The 16,650-nt window shown below is 41.7% G+C and overlaps 3 protein-coding genes across 10 annotated transcripts in view; 2 read left to right on the top strand and 1 right to left on the bottom strand.

Moving 5' to 3' along the window:
• Positions 1-554: 554 nt before the first annotated feature.
• alkbh1 (alkB homolog 1, histone H2A dioxygenase) lies at positions 555-9,100 on the bottom strand. 4 transcript variants are annotated; one of them, XR_007032225.1, is made up of 7 exons: positions 8,479-9,007; positions 6,935-7,043; positions 6,647-6,809; positions 5,996-6,086; positions 3,777-3,970; positions 2,026-3,588; positions 555-1,133 (listed from the first exon to the last, which is right to left on the bottom strand). XR_007032225.1 is itself a non-coding variant. In XM_035610611.2 (7 exons), the coding sequence occupies exons 2-7, from the start codon at positions 8,614-8,616 to the stop codon at positions 3,153-3,155; spliced, it is 1,131 nt and encodes a 376-aa protein (XP_035466504.1). In that variant the 5' UTR covers positions 8,617-8,699; positions 8,963-9,100; the 3' UTR covers positions 555-3,152. The 4 variants fall into 4 exon arrangements, 3 of the variants coding, with proteins under 3 accessions (XP_035466504.1, XP_035466506.1, XP_035466505.1); XM_035610611.2 differs by having other exon boundaries at positions 555-3,588; positions 8,479-8,699; positions 8,963-9,100; XM_035610613.2 differs by having other exon boundaries at positions 555-3,588; positions 8,496-8,699; positions 8,963-9,100.
• Positions 9,036-11,705, top strand: LOC118286289 (SRA stem-loop interacting RNA binding protein). 3 transcript variants are annotated; one of them, XM_035610616.1, is made up of 4 exons: positions 9,036-9,115; positions 9,560-9,618; positions 10,399-10,506; positions 11,249-11,705. In XM_035610616.1, the coding sequence occupies exons 1-4, from the start codon at positions 9,049-9,051 to the stop codon at positions 11,321-11,323; spliced, it is 309 nt and encodes a 102-aa protein (XP_035466509.1). In that variant the 5' UTR covers positions 9,036-9,048; the 3' UTR covers positions 11,324-11,705. The 3 variants fall into 3 exon arrangements, with proteins under 3 accessions (XP_035466509.1, XP_035466508.1, XP_035466507.1); XM_035610615.1 differs by having other exon boundaries at positions 10,399-10,512; XM_035610614.1 differs by having other exon boundaries at positions 10,399-10,521.
• Positions 11,706-15,646: 3,941 nt separating this feature from the next.
• The window catches only part of adck1 (aarF domain containing kinase 1), a 66,897-nt gene continuing 65,893 nt past the window's right edge, over positions 15,647-16,650 (top strand). Inside the window, exon 1 of one of the 3 annotated variants that reach the window (XM_035610748.2) lies at positions 15,647-15,766. The gene's annotated coding sequence lies outside the window, so the exon portion shown is untranslated. The other 2 variants (XM_047337835.1, XM_035610749.2) reach the window with 2 other exon arrangements.

The following is a 16,650-nucleotide window of genomic DNA, read 5'->3' as shown; positions in this document are numbered from 1 at the left end:
TGAGTTGCAGGTAGTTTCATCCTCACCACTCCACAAAACTGTCCACCTTACCCCTGTACTCCAACTCCTGTCCCATGCTGACACAGTCCACAATAGTAGAACCATCTGAAAACGTCTGCAGGTGGCAGGACTGTGAGGCTCAGAGAGTGTACAGGAAGGGAGATAGGACCGTCCCCCGAGGTGTCCCTGAACGGCTTACTAATGTGTCTTTTCAAGTTTAAGGGAGTATGGCATTTTTCAGCTTTGATGGAGTTCTTTAGCTCATATCAGGCCTAATTATACGATTCATATTTTGACAATATGTGCCTCAAATAAGGTTGAATAGTTGGTGTTACACCGGGCAACTTTTGGAGCAATATTAGATGGCAATGTAACTGCCAAAAGAAGATATTGTGAAACACTTAACAGATGTAAAGGTATGAAAATGTAATCACTATTGTAGTCACAACTAAAAATTAAAACCTCCTTTGCCACTTCTTGAAGGTCTTGAAGTGTTTGACTAACTTTCCAAAAAGCAAACTTCTACGCAATCCAGCGAGGAAACAAGGCAGATGTAAAATAAAAGAAATAGACAATTTATTCTCCATAATATAACAGTTACAAAATGAAACAAACCATTTTTGTCTTGATCAGATTGTTCATGAAATAAAACATGTCCATATGGCAAAACTACAATCAGCTGCGCTTTACAAAAGCAAGATTCATTTGTGGCAGTAGGACAAATTAACCATCTCGAACTGCTAGATCAAGTCAAATGATGTCTTATGACATCAATATAATATGTAACTGAATTTTACAGATGAAAATTAAAGACTGAATCACTCAACTACTCAACTAATAAGGCAGAACATTTAAATTCATTTCTCTATGGCTATAACAATGATTATCGTGACCAAAATTTTCAGGGTAATCAGTATTATCACGATATTGTTAAAATATGATGAAAATGTTTTCAAAAAGTACTGAATAAACTGAAATCATTTCACCAAGTTTTGTACTTAAATAATGTATTTATTATATTATTATATAATATATATCCTTCATAAAGAAATAAGATGCTGCTGGAGTGTCTGTCACTGTAGATGAGCACGAGGAACCAGGAGGATTTCTTGGTTGGCCTGCTGCGGCCCACTCTGTAAAAAATAGAATAGAATATAAGTGTTATTCTTTATTATTATTGTCATCAGTACTGTTATTGTTGAGAGACAACTTTATGTCCTCCATGTTGACTTCTCCATATTTAGGATGATTGCCATCTGTACCCTACAAATAATGAATCTGTTACGGATTGAGGTTGAGAATATTTTAGACAACATTTCTCCATAAAAGCTTAAATGTTGAGTAGAATACTTCTGTCTGTCACAATTTATTTAGTATGAAACAGGGACCATAGAAAGAGCACTTTGAGATTGCTTTTAGCAATGAAAAGTGCTCTATAAATAAAATATATTATTAGTGTTATTATTATAGAATATTGGACAACATTCTTCTGATTTTTTCTTTTAAAAATCATTAAAATTTACAAATACTCTTGTCATGTCATGTGTACCATGCCTTGACAGTTTCCAAGAAAACGAACATGTGGATGTGCAGTGACACCTAGAGGAGGGACTAGTAACAGCAACAGAAAAAAACACCCCTACTAGAAAAGAATAGAACGGTCCATTGAAAAATGCGTGTCGAGACGCCCTCCCGTGAAAAACATCTGGGGACATCACTGATCTGTCCGTACGCACGGTTCATGAGCAAGGCCCATTGTTGGACGTCCGCTTCACTGCCAGTAGAACATGTTAGTGTGTCCTGCCCTCTTGTGGCCTGTTAAGTGCACAACACTGTTTGGATTCATGTATTTTGAGTTCAGTCTTGCATATTCTCTCCAACCTCTACACATTCTCACATATGCTCTGGCTCTCTCCACATTCATCTGCACGTCTGTCTCTAAACATTGTGCAGCACATTAGAAGATTTAACCAAAGAGGAATGAGGTTTTTTTCTGAGAGAACAAAGAGAAGATGTGCTGTGTACCTGAGAGTTCATATGCGCACCGGCCCTCGTCTCCGTGTGGTTTCGGTCATGGGAATGTGCCCCATGACGTTTAGCATATTTTGGACCAGTCTACACTGTTACCTTCTGTCGACTGAAACGAACTGAGCGGACTGTGAAAGAGAGGAGCAACAGGAGTGCAGTGGTTGTTAGAAAGGCTTTAATAAAATAAAATTTGTCTTCATAATAGCAAAACAAACATTTAGAAATGTTTAGTATATGGTGAATTGTAAATAAATAATGGTGACCCCCCCCCCCCCCAACTGTTTCTTCCTCTTCACAAATACCACTCAACCTCAATAAAGGTCCAACAATTTTTTGCAAAGACAGCCAAACTCCAATATATACACGCTGTGTTTTCAATATAGAGGATGGATTTTTTTGGTGACCATTATTTAATAACCAATCATATTTCACTTTTTTTTTTTAAAACATTTGTTTTTTCCACTCGCATTTTGGCTTTTTTCAGGTGTTTATTTCGGGATCCGATGTCAGATGGCTGTGACGATGACACTTCAGGGTTTTGTTTTTTTACACAGTGTTTGGTTTCAGTTGCTTTGCTTTTAGATCTTCACTGTGTCAGAATGTGGTCTTGTGAAAGCTTCTAGTTGGACAAACTCTGCAGAGGAGCGTTCAGTTTACACTTTGACCCCTTTTGTCACGGACCAACCATATAATAGGTTTTGACCTAGTCTTTTTTTCTTTTTTGCAACACTATCACGGCGAAGGAGGACTCCTGGTATCAGCTGTGCCATATCTCTGAAGCTGTTTTCAGCCATGAACTTCAAAAGAATTACGTCCGGACATTCTTTGGAGTTGGCCATTGACGTGACGAATGCAGCAGCAGATTCAAATCAGACGCGTTCAAAAAAGCGGGAACATTTCCAGAATATATTGTGGCGTCTGGGTGGAGGAGCAGGAGGCAGGACGTGACGATAACTCCGCTGCAGGAAGCTGTGCTTTTGCATATGGTCATCGACGCGCCCACTCTGGTGATTCTCCTGCTGTATTCTCACATGGGCTCACTCTGACAAAAGTTCAGGATAATGTTCGGACTTCAGTGATTGTCTGAAAGCAGCTCCAGTGAGTGTTACAGCATGTGGTCTGTCTCATGTCTCCGTATCGACTGAGTCACAGCTACTACTCCTCTTCCTCTTCATTTCCACTTCCGCTGGTCCTTGGTGGTAACTGTTTGTCCAGCCTGCATCAGTCTCTTGACGACGAGAGGGTGTTGCTGGGAAACCCTGTCCGAGCCCCAGCACCTGTCTGACTGTCACATTCACTCTGGAGCTCTGGATGTACCTTGAGCACACGGCCCAATCCTGCTCCGGCACCTGCTCCATCGCAGTGTTGTCCCGCAGGCCGCAGCTTTCCACCTCTAAAGAGGTTTGTCCCTGTGGTGCCGGGACAATGCGGGGGACAGCGTGGTAAAGGAGGCGACTCTGTCCCGACATCACCATCACGTCTCCACTGTGCATGTACATAGCAGTGGGGGGGTCCTGTCTGCATGTACCTCCCAGGAGGAAGATGGCTGACTGCCCAAAACTATATGAAAAAGACAAGAAGATATACAGTTGAGAGGTGGCAATATATGTCTGTAGTTAACCAGGCAACAGCCTGAAATACTGGTACAATGAAACAACTATCAAAATATGTGCATTGGGATCAGAAAACCCTACACGAGGAGAAGAATCTCTTCCTCACAGCTGCATTTACTTCAAGACTATTCTGACCTGAACGACAGCAGCGGTCGGCTGTGATCCAGCTCCGATTCGTCCACGTGGATCCCCAGAGAGGAATCCGATCTGTAGTAGTTGAGGATTCCGGCCTCTGCGTTGAACCCCTGAAACCCACAGGCGGCCGTCAGCTGGGAGGACAGCCGGTGCAGGTCAGCCGGGAAAGGAGTGTAATGGTTGGCAGAGTAAGTCTGTGGACAGAACAATAAAGGAAACATTTGGTCCATTTACACAAGAAAAGGCAGTGAGAAGAGATTTGCTGTTACAGGTGTTTTCTTTCAACTTTCTTTCATAAACGTGTTCACAGACCTTGAAACAAAGACATATAAAATGGATTATTAGTAAATTGGTATTAGGGATCGACCGATACCGATTTTTTAGGGCCGATGCCGATACCAATTTTTTTTTCATCAGCCTTAGCCGATGTCCAATACAGATTGCGGATTTTCTTGAGCCGATATTTGGAGCCGATACTACTTTTGCTCCCTCAATTTAATAGTTAAATAGAATTAAATTCAGCGGGTTGTCTCATCTGATTTGAGGTCTTAGTCAAAGTGGGGCTATGGCCAAGGCCGTGGCTCGCCTCCCTGGGTAGAGGGAGACGAGGCTCACGTCCCTCTGGAGCATCTCGGGAGTTCCCACCGCACCGGGACTCGTCCGCAAACATCGGCCGATATTATCGGCCGGCTGATAAATCGGTCGAACACTAATTGGTATATTCTTTACAGAATTCATGTTACTGAATATTCATGTTGGTCCTCATCTCATGATCCCTGTCAGAATGAAAGTGGACAACGCTGCTGTACAGGATACAGCACACTGAGTACATGCATTTTCATGTCTATTCTTTTCTCTTTAAATCTCTGTCAAAACTAAGATCTCCACCTTTTTGACATTTGATGCCCGACTTTAACCAGCTATATATACTGGATATAGATTTAGAAATGTGGTGGAGATCTTTCAGGGCACGTCCACACCAACACGTTCTCAGTTTTAAAATAAACTCTGAGTGCTTTAGCTGTGTAAGAGAAATGATCTCTGTCCACACTCATACACCTGAAAACACGTCACGTGTGATGTGCACCGTCCAAGCACACGCCCGCGGACATTGCAGATTGCCTAAACAATATTTGTCTCCTGCACACGTACAGTAGGCAGTTGAAGCTTTATGAAAGGAATTTACCAAACATAGACAACTTGTTTTACTATACATGTTCATACTCTGCACTTTACTGCTCTTTTGCACTTCTGGTTAGACACAAAGACTGCATTTCGTTGTCTCAGTACTTGAACTTGCATTCACCACTAAAAGTTGAGGCCGACACTGTTTGTTTTCATTTTGAAAAGGGTCACGTGATAGGAATGTGACGAATCAGGAAAAGATCCATTATAACTTACATGTATGAGACCACATCAGGAAGTGAGGGTGGATTGGGATTGTCCTTCCTATCGTCTTTTCCTATCTACTATTCCTTGACCTCAATGGAAATCATCATGAGGTCAAGGAAAGGTGTAATGGAGGGCAGATAGGACTTAGGAAAAGCTGACAGTGGATCAGAGAATCATTATGCGACGACGGATGTTATTGATGCGTCTGTCGTGGTAAAACTAAAAATTTCCAAAGATGAACGACAAAAAACGCAGCGCCTCCATCAGCATGTTTCAGTGTGTTTTACCACCGTGTGACATCAGATGTAAATGCTTCATAGGCAACGGTCTCTTCTGGGTCAAATTCATTCATTCATTCACTCTTCTTCTTCTTCTATTTCTATTTCTATTTTGGATTTGATCATTTACGTTTGTGCATACCGGTCATGTTAAATATCTTCTGCAATGAATTGTGGTGCGTCTATTTCTGCTTTCCTTTCGCATAAGAAAATCCACTGTACCCTATGCTAAAGGAGGTAGGAAAAAAAAAGATTGAAGCTCCTTTCCTTTGCATTTAGAGAATCCGAACAGCTCTTATCATGGCTGCTGATCAAATACTTCCGGGTCACTTCAAGATTCAGGAAAATTCCTAAGCAAAATTTGACAATTTGACCGCACTCTGACCATCTGCGTCATTGTTTCAGAAAAAATATCAGTTTCTACTTGTCCAGACTAAAGCATTTTTCAAACTAAAAGAGGTAAACTAGGTAGAGTCTTGCATTTTCAAACTGAATGATATCAGTGCGGATGAATGGATGCAGTCGAACAAAGCAGAGTGCGTTACTAACCTTGGTTTCCCAGTTGTAGTGATATCCCAGAGTGACCCAGCGCAGCCGCTCCAGTAGAGTCTTTGGTTCTCTCTTTCCAGAGGGAGGACAGCTGTGGAGGGAATCGAACACAGTGGTCGTATGTGAGAACGCAAATGTCCAAGTGAGCCCATGTGAGAATACAACAGGAGATTATCCAGAGAATTTGCAGCGAGCGAGCGGGCGTGCTGATGACTGCAAACAAAACCACGGCGTAACCTCGAGCCACATATTAACGCATCAAGTTATTCTCTCCGTCCACACAACACACGGAGAGCGTCCGCTCAAACTACTTCCTGTTTCTGACCCTTCCAACATAGGAGTTTCTTGCAGTTTCTTTTTGACATCCATCGTAAAAGTGACAAAAAATTCCTGTTTCGCGTGTGTATCGCATATTTTCCCGTGTCACTTCTCACGTGTGTTTTCGTGACAATTCCTCCTGGTTAAGGATTGTGTAGTGTGTGACCCCCCCCCCCCCCCCTCGCAGATGAGTCACGTAGTGTGAACAGCAAAACTACATACAGCCTGCGATTACAAGACAGCACGTCGCGTAGTATGAGCGGTACAGCGATCTGACAACTTTGAAAAATCATGTAGTGTGTCCAAGGCATAACTGTCCCGGGTCAGTCTCACCTGAGGCCATGTATGCTCTTGCCCCAGATGTCCTGGGTGTCCGAGGGAGACATGTGCATGTCCAGGTTGCAGACGTTGGGCTTCTTAGGGTAGGTCTTTAGACACTGTGTGACCCAGAAGGGTTGGGAGCCCAGTAGGAACGGATTGGAGATGAAGATGAACCCTGAACAACACAGTGTCAGATGACAAATTCCATGTGAGTACTGAATTTAGATTGGGGCTGAGAGCGTGTCAGATTCTTGGCATTTGATTTATGCAAAAAAAACCCAACTCTCTCTGTTTGTTTACCTGGGTAGCCCTGTAGGCCGAAGGCTCTCCAGTCTCTAACGGGTTGTAATCCAACCCTGGCAGCCTCCGCATCGCTCACTGCAGCAGGGTCTAGTTTAGCTGGAACGACCTATCTCACACACACACACACACACACACACACACACACACACACACACACACACACACACACACACACACACACACACACACACACACACACACACACACACACACACACACACACACACACACACACACACACACAGTTATGATCTTCCATTTGTGCAAACAGATCCTCCTAATTCCTACACACTAAACGTTTAAGTCTAGACTATGTTGACTTGACGATGAGTGCAGAGAAAAATAAAGGAGAGAAATCCACTGCACCCCTATACAAGCGTTCTGGCACAAAACTTAAAAGGATGTTTTTTGATTCATCACTGATGAATTTTGAGAGAAGTTTGTACTGGTGTTGCATTATACAAGACACGGTGGTGTAAACAGTATTTTTGTCTCATTGACATCTATACCATGTCGGTAAAATACACACACTAACTTAAGTTCAGAAGCACACGCTTAACATTACTGTCTTCTCTTCCAGACTTATTATAAATGATATGCCCTGTCACTGAAGAGTGTGTCCAATACATCAGAATCAGAAGTACTAATACTGTAAACAGTACTTAAGGTATAATGGTAGGTGAGTGTGTCTTTCACCACAGCTGAGACCAACTTTGTAAGGCTCGACACAAAATGGAGAGTTTTTTTGTTTGTTTTTTTGTCATGCACAAATCTATTTTGAGGTTAAGGGCTACTTTTTACTAGGAATCATTTAGCCACATTAAGACATTAAGATTTCTCTCCACTAGTTTGTTTGACTGAAATTAATTTTCAGAGCATTTCTTAGATTTCATTTGCAATGCACAACTTTACCAAAAAGAGATTTTTCACATATTCCGAGCCAGAAATCTCTACTTCGGCATTATCTCTTAGTTTTTTTTTAAATTTGTTTTGTTTTTTACGGAGGAGTTTGTTCAAATCTAATTCATAGAACTGGAGTAGGGGCGCAACTAACGATTATCCTCATAATCGATTAATCTGTCGATTTTTTTCCTCAGTGAATCGATTAGTTGTTTGGTCCATAGAAAGGGCTCGTTAGGGTTAGGGTTAGGTTTTCACAAATCAAGTTAAGTTTCCTCCACGATCTTTTATACAGGAATGAGGAATAAGGTGTATAAGGAAAGTGACCTTAAATGACTTCTGCTTGGCATTATTATGTAAAATTCATAAACAAAAATTTAAAAAAATTATTAAAATGTATTTGACTGGGGGGGGGCTCCAGTTGGAGGGGCGGGGCGCCCCCCAATTCAATGGTAGGGGAAGCACTGCAATCGATGACTAAAATAAACTGTTGCAGCTCTAAACTGGAGTTACGTCCAATAACTGTTATTGTTTTTTATAAACACCGTCTGAAATAGCTGTACGAAGGCCGAGCTCGGGCTCGGGCTCCGTCACGTGATTCCGGAGAAGTCTGCCGGTCCTCGCCGCGACCTTCCGCTCACCTTGTCGCCCGCCGCACCTGTGGAGAAGTCGACGACGTCGCTGAAGTCCGGCGGCGGGTTCCTCCTCTTGTAAAACTTGAACACTTTGCGAAACGCATCTTCTCCACACTCCGCAGCGGAGGCTGCCATCTTGGCCATGGTGACGTCACTCACCTTTCAACTCCAGGCAAGTTCCGGTGTGCTGCCAAAAAGTGATCGTCCGCCAGAAACTGACTTCCGTCCTTTTTGGCAGATTGGTTGTATCATGGCCCATTTAAAGGTATTTCAACAGGTGAAAAACGGTATGGGTTGTGACAGAGCAGGTTAAAATCATGCAGGCAAGAGGATCATTTCATAAGGTTAAAAAAGCAATAATTTCTTTATTTTATACATTACCATTACCATATATAATGTTAATTATTTAAATAGTCGAAATAAACATTTCAATCAATTACAGTGTTGTAATAGTAGACATATAAACCTTAGAAACAATTACAGAACTTACTTTTCAACGTGTTGTTTAATATCCCGCCTGTGGCTGCGTGTCCGGTTTGTGTCGCGTAATGCTGCCGTCATAGGTCAGAGGGAAACATGGCGGCGTCCTCCAAGAAAGCGATGGACCTCTTCGTGACCAAAATACCCTGGACTGTGGCCAGAAGTGAGTCGATCTAACGGTTCCACTTGTCGTCCACAGTCAGTTTGTCTGTGTCGTTCGTCTTTGTAGCTGTCGTCTTATTGTGCGCGTTAGCTGGGGCGTCAGTCTCATTGTGGGTTAGCTTCGGGTTAGCTTCGGCTAACAGCTTCTGCATGTGGGGAGAGTACGGGTGAGAGTTAGGGTCAATTCGATATGCGTCTAAAAACCTCTGATCTGGACCTGCTGAGTGTGTCTGGAATAAAGAAGAATTCTAAATCGAGTCAACACGCTGTACACTCAGTTTCAGGCGTGTGGTGTGAGCATCAAGGTTATAACGAGATGTCAGTGAGTCCAGGTCATAGGACGGTGTACATGCATCCGATGACTTGATCAAAACTCTGAGTCTGTGCTTGACACCACGAAATGTCTCAACTTAACTCGATAATATGTTTTTCTTTTTTCTTTCAGACGATTTGGTGGAGTACTTTGGACAGTTTGGCTTAGTGATTAAGTGTCGTCTACCATTTGTAAGCTGTTTTCTGTTACTGATATTTACTGTGAGCAGTGTTACTGGATATAAATGACAATTTTAATCCATCTAATGATAGGTTATAAGAACCTTACACAGCCGTGTACTTCTAGCATTACCAATGAAGGTGGCTTGTTATCCTATTCATTCATTCCTAATCGAACCATAGTGTTTGATTTTGAACTGTGTTCTTCCATCCAGGCAACCTTTCTGTTTTACACATGGTACAAACTAGGCCTGTCACGATAATTACATTATCGGCTAATCGCATGATACATGAATATGAACTCAATCATTTTTATTGACCTCAATAACAGCCATTGTGTCTACATGTGTGTTTGATGACATAAGAATGAACGTCAATAACAGTCCAGCAAAGTCTCTCATCTTGGCGTATGATTAATCAATTACTGGTTTGGTCTATAAATGTCAGAAAATATGGATTTGTTAGTATTTTCAGACGGCGCCATGTCTTCAAATTGCTGGTTTTGTCTGAACTTTGGTAACATTACTTTCAGCAGCAACACAAATTGTGTAGGACTTGCGCTCGCAATGACCAATAGACCTGTATTGCGAGCTCACTTGTTCCTGTATCTAAAAATCATTCCTGGGACAACATATCCTGCAACAAAAAGTAGTTATCCTGACAGGCCTAGTACAGACATGCTTGAGTTATTCATCCCAATAAACATAATATTGGGTTTCATTGATTGGTTAATTAATTGATTGTTAAACCTGAAAAATGTTGCCCTTGTGTTTGTGCTGTGTGTGGTACCAGAATTTAGACACAGGCTTCCACAAAGGCCACTGCTGGGTTGGATTCAAGACGGAGAAAGCAAAGAACAGTGTACTGGAGAAAGACAGACATGTGCTGGACGGAACCACGGTACAAGTTACGTCAGTCAGTGTCATGTTGCTCTGACAGCCAACTGCACCTTAAAGGGATATTTCAGTGATTTTGAAGTGGGGTTGTATGAGTTACTTATGCATAGTTAATATGATACTTTATGGAGATGGTGATCAGTGCTGTCATTTTACGGAGTTTGGAGGTGAAGTGGAAGTAGTGAAAGTCCGGAGTCCCACTGTTGCAGAGGGGACATCTGAAAAACACATTTTCCGCCACATTTTTAAATCCTTCCCAAAAAAAATTGTGTTCAATTGTATGCTAAAGGATGTACTTTTCACTGCTTTAGTTTATTTTTGCACTTTTTTTCCAAGCGTACTTTGGCCATGTATTACTACACCAACTTGTGGCGGTGCAGAGTATCTTACGCTACTTCCATTTGCCCTCCAAACTCCGTTAAATGATATCACTGATCACCATCTCCATAAGGCAACATTTTAACTATGCATAAGTACCTCATACAACCCCACTTCAAAATCACTGAACTATCCCTTGCCGTCAGCCTCATCAACAAGGCCTCTCTCATGTTTGAATAAGTTGATGCTCATTTCATAATGGGGGCATGACATGTTGCATTGTTATGTAAAAAAATGCAATAAAAAAGGATAAGAAACATGTATTTACAATTTTCATACTAAACATAACCTTTCAGTAGGTACAACCTGAAAAAAATGATATTCTTCATGTGCCATATCCTGATGGATTTCTTTTGTTATGTTCTCAGGTCCAAATCCAGACTTACAGAAACGGAAAAGGACCTGGAAATCAGAAATCAAACAGCGACACTGAACACGATTGAGACACTCTGGTGTCACTCTACTCCAGAGATGGACAAGGGTGTGCTTTTGTTATTCTTGGATATTCTCTGACATTTTTTTTTTTTACATTTTTGTTCAGACAATAAGGGAAGACTTAGAGCAGCACACCGGGGTTGTTGTGTATATTTCCATTGCAAAGTGTCTGTATGACCAGAGTGTACTCCTCCTCTTGTACACAGTGAGTGACTTTGTGCCTGAGGATTGCTGTGACTTTATTTATTTCCAGAAATAGTGTTGTACTTTCTCCAACCATCCTGTCACACACCCTCACCATGAGTAACAGCAGCTGCTCAACTCAAATTTGTGAGCTCATACATCACACACGTATTTCCACTGTATGGCAATAAAAACTGTTGAATTCCATTGTGTGTTATGTTGTTGTTGATGCATATTTGTATTAGTAATACAACGGTGTAAAAGATCATAGTACTCCCTCCTCTACTGCCTATGGACACGGCAAATGGATTGTAACTGGCCTGAAGATTTTAAACCTCCTTGTTGACAGTTTCAGTTCTTTCAGGCCTCAGTAAAAAAAATATTGAAAATGAATATAAAATGTTCAATAATACTGTTCCTATTTACTCCTCAGTTAGGATTTAATGCCACAGTGTTGGTGAGAAGAGTACGATTTAGTTATGCTTTTATTTTTTTGTCATTAGGAAACTCATCTGTTTTCCTCTGAAATCATGATGCTTCCTCTAAGGTCTATACAGAAGCCGAGCACGAGCGGTGCAGATTAGCTGAACTGTGTGTTACTTGTGATTTGGTTTACTCGGTCCAGTCCCATCTTGATCCAGAGGGCGTACAGCAACGGAGAGGCACCAGACTCCGGAGAAGATTTTATAGTGTCCCAGGGCCGAATTATTATATGTGGCATATGGACTCTCATGACAACCTGACCCCTTTTGGCCTTGGAGTTAACGGGTGCGTAGATGGGTGTTTAAGTCACATAATCCGGATGCAAGCAAACTCTTTGAACAGTAACCCAAAAGTCATGGCAGCCTGAACTCGGGTGGTGCCCAAAGATAATCAGATCCGGGTAAACAGGAAATACAGGATATTTCAGTCCCGCTCTCTCAAATTGTACGCGCGCGTGTGGTTGGTGCGTTCGCGAGTTTTGAGACTAAACTAACGCCATAGAAATCTAATGCAAAAAATGGAAAACATTTTCCATTTAGCACTCCTACTATTACAAACCAAATTTTAAAAAAACACCCTACGGCAACCACATCGGTAAAAGTCTTAACCGATGTAATCTCAAGTCATTACCCATTCAAAACATCTGCCACGTCTAGATCACTTTCTTTAATTTAGCTTATTTCAATGTCACAATGTCTTTGTCCTAATGTAATTCTATGCCTCTGTAAAGCACATTGAGTTGCCTTGTGTATGAATGGTGCTATACAAATTAACTTTCCTTACTTTGCCTTGCCTTGAATGTTATATTATATGTTATAATATCATACCACTTAAAAAAAAGAAAAACCCGGAAAATAAACTGTCAGAATGTACTCATACTCACGACTTGGACCAAAATAGTTAACTGACATTCAATTGTCATTTTTTGTTGGCATTAGCAAGCCTTGGATAGTGCCTTATGATTATGTACGTGTACTTTACCTTGTCCGCAGCTGTTTTTTTAGGTTCTGCTTGGGAAAACCCCTTTCTCTCATGAAAGGGGTGTTCTCTCAGCAAATAACAGTAAGTGTAGTCATAATTGATAGCAACTTTAGCAAAGATATGTAACTCTTGACTGCGTACCCTTTATTAATTGAAATTATGAAATTTCAGATGTGTGAATAGCCACAGTAGCCCATTTTCAGAGGTAAAAGCAATGAGGCCTACTCTGTGGGTAACATAAATTCATCTTTTAGGGAACCTGTAATGTCACTTCTAAGTTCCTGACTGCCCTTTCCACTGTTTGGATTACCAGGACGAAAGGACCAACACCAAAGACACTTTAAGGGACTTTACTAACAGTATGCATTCTTTATTTTAAAGTCATATCCACACATTGATATGTTAAATTCTACTGTTCAACAGAAGTGAGCCTGCCGGAATGAGTCAACCATTTTGTGTGAACTATATTACAAAACCTCTGAATATTAAAAACATGAACTTGGAGTATCTGCTGTTGACCACTGTACAGCCCATCAATTAGTTAGCCATAATGTTTATAAAATGTTGCTGTGGGTTTGCTTTGGCACTTCCAAATCCAGCTAGTAGCCTGTCTTGATCCATCTTTGTGAATTTAAACAGAATGGTGGCGTCAGTGTTTCTCAATGAACACCCAAACAAATATGAACAACAAAAAGAGTCTGATCTGAGAGTGAACGTCATCCTGATAGCTGTGGCATTTAAAAGGAGGCTGAGCTGTTGAAAAGACAAGGCTGCAGCGCTTTCACGGTGATACACGGTGTTGAGAACACGTTAGCAAACAAATGTTAACTGCTCTCAGTCAGTTCCACTCATTTGTACCTGGGCACAGTTGTTCAAAGGTTAACCAATTGGATTTTGGAATAATGGATTGGATTAAACCTTGAAAATGGGTTGTTCAGAACTAGAAAATGGATTATGGATTTGGAATAGATCACATAATCCAATCTTGGTTTTATTCCGGATCAAACCTTCAGTTTGCGTTGTTCAAAAGGTTTCGGAAGGATTGGGATAACTTTAATCTCTCCTAGTGTATCTCTGACCCCAGAGCTATAATATTAATATCATCACTAATAATAACAACAACATAATTGTATATATATATTATTATTTTTTTAATTATAAGTATTTTTTCTGGTAGAGATTAAAGCGGTGGTTGTACAACTGTCCTCTCTCTCTCTTCTCTCCTACTGTCTCTCCTCCCAACCTCTTTCTGCCCACCTCTCCTCTCTTCCTCATTTCTCTCCTCACCCCAACCGGTCGAGACAGATGACCGCCCACAACTGAGTCTGGTTCTGTCAGAGATTTCTTCCTGTTAAAAGGGAGTTTTTCTCTCCACCGTCGCCTAGTGCTTTGCTCATTGTGGGATTTGTTGGGTTTTCCATGTAATATTGTAATATTGACCTCACTATGTTAAGTGCCTTGAGACAATGTATGTTGTGATTGATCAAATAAACATTTATGTCATGTTGTATATTTACATTTATACATATTTTGAACCTGAATGAAGCAATAATAAAGGATAAACACTAAAGGATTGTGTTCCCCTGAAATGATCCTCCAAGTAGCTGTCAATATCAAAAAAATAATTAAATATAAACTTCCATTTATCACTTTATATTCATTACAATCACACAATAAAAAAATAGTTTCTAACAATTGCATCCCTTATTGCACGTCAGTCAGTCCCTCACTCTGAGAAAAAACAGGAGGTTTGTCTGTGTCTTCAACAGGTAAATGAATAATGTTTATACTTTTTCATTTATTTGTTGTGAATCAGATGAGAGATCTGACCATTTAAAATGCATTGTTTTCTTATTCTTTAAATAAATAAACTTTGAGTGACTCCACTTGCTATTCTACGTACCTAGCAGCCTTCCATGTGATATGCAGTTTGATTGAGATCACTGGTAATCCGGATTTGGTAATCCTGAAAAGTTTGTATCTGGATCAGGTTGATCCAATCCAATGTTGCTTTGAAAAGCCGGGACGAAAGTTATCTGGATTACCTGATCCTGGATAGCAAAAAATAGGATTGCCTAGTTGGGGCCTGGTAATCAATTCCCCAAACTGCCGGAGATTTTACGGGTGGCATTACAGCACCACCTCCTGGACGTTCAATGATACTTCACCTATTGTAAGTCTGTATTATTAGGTGATGGTCTGTCTCACATTCCTAACACCTATTTGTTGATAAAGGTCCGGGGTTACAGTCAACAGGTGTCTGATGGTCAACCTCTCATTTTATGAAACGATGTCAACTCTAATGGGGTATGCCGAAAACAGAACTACACATTTATGTCTCGGCATACAATCCGCCGGCGTGTATCTCGTCATCTCAACAAATGAATTATTATTGCGTTATCACGAGATAACAATATCATATTAAAAATGCTTGGGCCTTTTTTTTATATACACGATTTTGGAGTCGCTTGGTGAACAGCTGATCGGCGCGTGGCGCGTGTAATAGACGTCACCGTGGTCGGCCCTTGTGTAGTTTTTGGTCTGTGATAAACTGCGAATTTGAATGGTATGCGTTCGTGCTGTGCCTACCCATACCCGTGGCCTTGGTTGTGGACAACATGAAGGATATCCCTCAGTGTGTCCGAGTATTGAGCTGGTCCGGGAGCTCGTGTTAATATAGCAGCCTCCAGCCCCGTGTACTACATTACCCACAATGCCTCGCTGTCGCGATGACAACTCGTGAAAAGGTCAAAAACAGAACCGGCGAGTGAAAGGCAAAGGGCGCGTGTGGAGACACTGGCAAGGTAACGAGCATGCTCCAGCCAAAGCCTCGGCGTGGAGCCATGTGACTGGCTTCTGTGGCACATTTCTTTCGGTGGTCGTCACGAAAATGCTGCGAGTTGTACAACACGCGGAGTGCTGCGGACGTGTTGACAGCCGAGCGTTGACGTGAGACTCTCGTAACCCAAACGCTAAACCTCCTGGTAGCTCCGGCACACGCCTCTTCCCTCGCACCTGCTGTCGGTTGTGCGGGAACTCGACTGCTAACGTGACAGGACAACTCAGAGTGAACGCGTGTGCCGCTTGGGGGAGAATTTATTGTGTAGCTTCAGGATACACACGTATACGTACAGCCGCCATTTTGTCACGAAGCGGGAGGTAAACACAGGTGGGACCAATCACATTACCTGAGGCTCTGCTGCAATCTGAACGATGTCTGTCACAGGAGTCCTACTTTCTGTTGTCAGTAGATGGCGCTATGACTGGGGCTCAATATTGACATGTTGAGGGTGGGCCTGTTACCATTCCTGAGAAGTTTCGTGAAGATATGACAACATATGGTCGAGCTATGACAGTGCGATGTTTGGATAGAGTTAGGATATTTGATGAGTGAAAATGGCCAACGGTTGGGCGTGGCTAATGGCTCCCACACATGGAACATGTGCGTACCAAATTTCGTTAATCTACGTCAAATTTAAAGGTGGGGGCCTTGACTTTGAAATGTCATAGGGGGCGCTAGCTTTCTCGAGGAAATCAAGATTTCCACCACACTAGCGAGCCATTTTGCCGCCAGTAGACTAAAGAGCATCGTATAAAATGGCGAACAATGCGTCGGCGTGACAACAGCCTTTGACAGATGGTCAGACCTTTCAGAATATAACATCGACAACATCTCACAACCTGGCTG

This window comes from Scophthalmus maximus, chromosome 15 (genome assembly GCF_022379125.1).
Source record: "Scophthalmus maximus strain ysfricsl-2021 chromosome 15, ASM2237912v1, whole genome shotgun sequence".
Lineage (NCBI taxonomy): Eukaryota > Metazoa > Chordata > Actinopteri > Pleuronectiformes > Scophthalmidae > Scophthalmus > Scophthalmus maximus.
Note: the sequence above shows the minus strand (reverse complement) of the source record. Positions and strands in the feature narration are given on the sequence as shown.

Bases quoted from the DNA above. Each gene is read 5' to 3' on its own strand.
- alkbh1 (XM_035610611.2), bottom strand. From the start codon at position 8,616: ATGGCCAAGATGGCAGCCTCCGCTGCGGAGTGTGGAGAAGATGCGTTT. The intron at 7,044-8,478 runs GTGAGCGGAAGG...TGTGTGAGATAG, and splicing joins CAGGTGCGGCGGGCGACAAG to GTCGTTCCAGCTAAACTAGA. The intron at 6,810-6,934 runs GTAAACAAACAG...TGTGTTGTTCAG, and splicing joins CGGCCTACAGGGCTACCCAG to GGTTCATCTTCATCTCCAAT.
- LOC118286289 (XM_035610614.1), top strand. From the start codon at position 9,049: ATGGCGGCGTCCTCCAAGAAAGCGATGGACCTCTTCGTGACCAAAATA. The intron at 9,619-10,398 runs GTAAGCTGTTTT...GTGTGGTACCAG, and splicing joins TTAAGTGTCGTCTACCATTT to AATTTAGACACAGGCTTCCA. The intron at 10,522-11,248 runs GTCAGTGTCATG...TTATGTTCTCAG, and splicing joins CCACGGTACAAGTTACGTCA to GTCCAAATCCAGACTTACAG.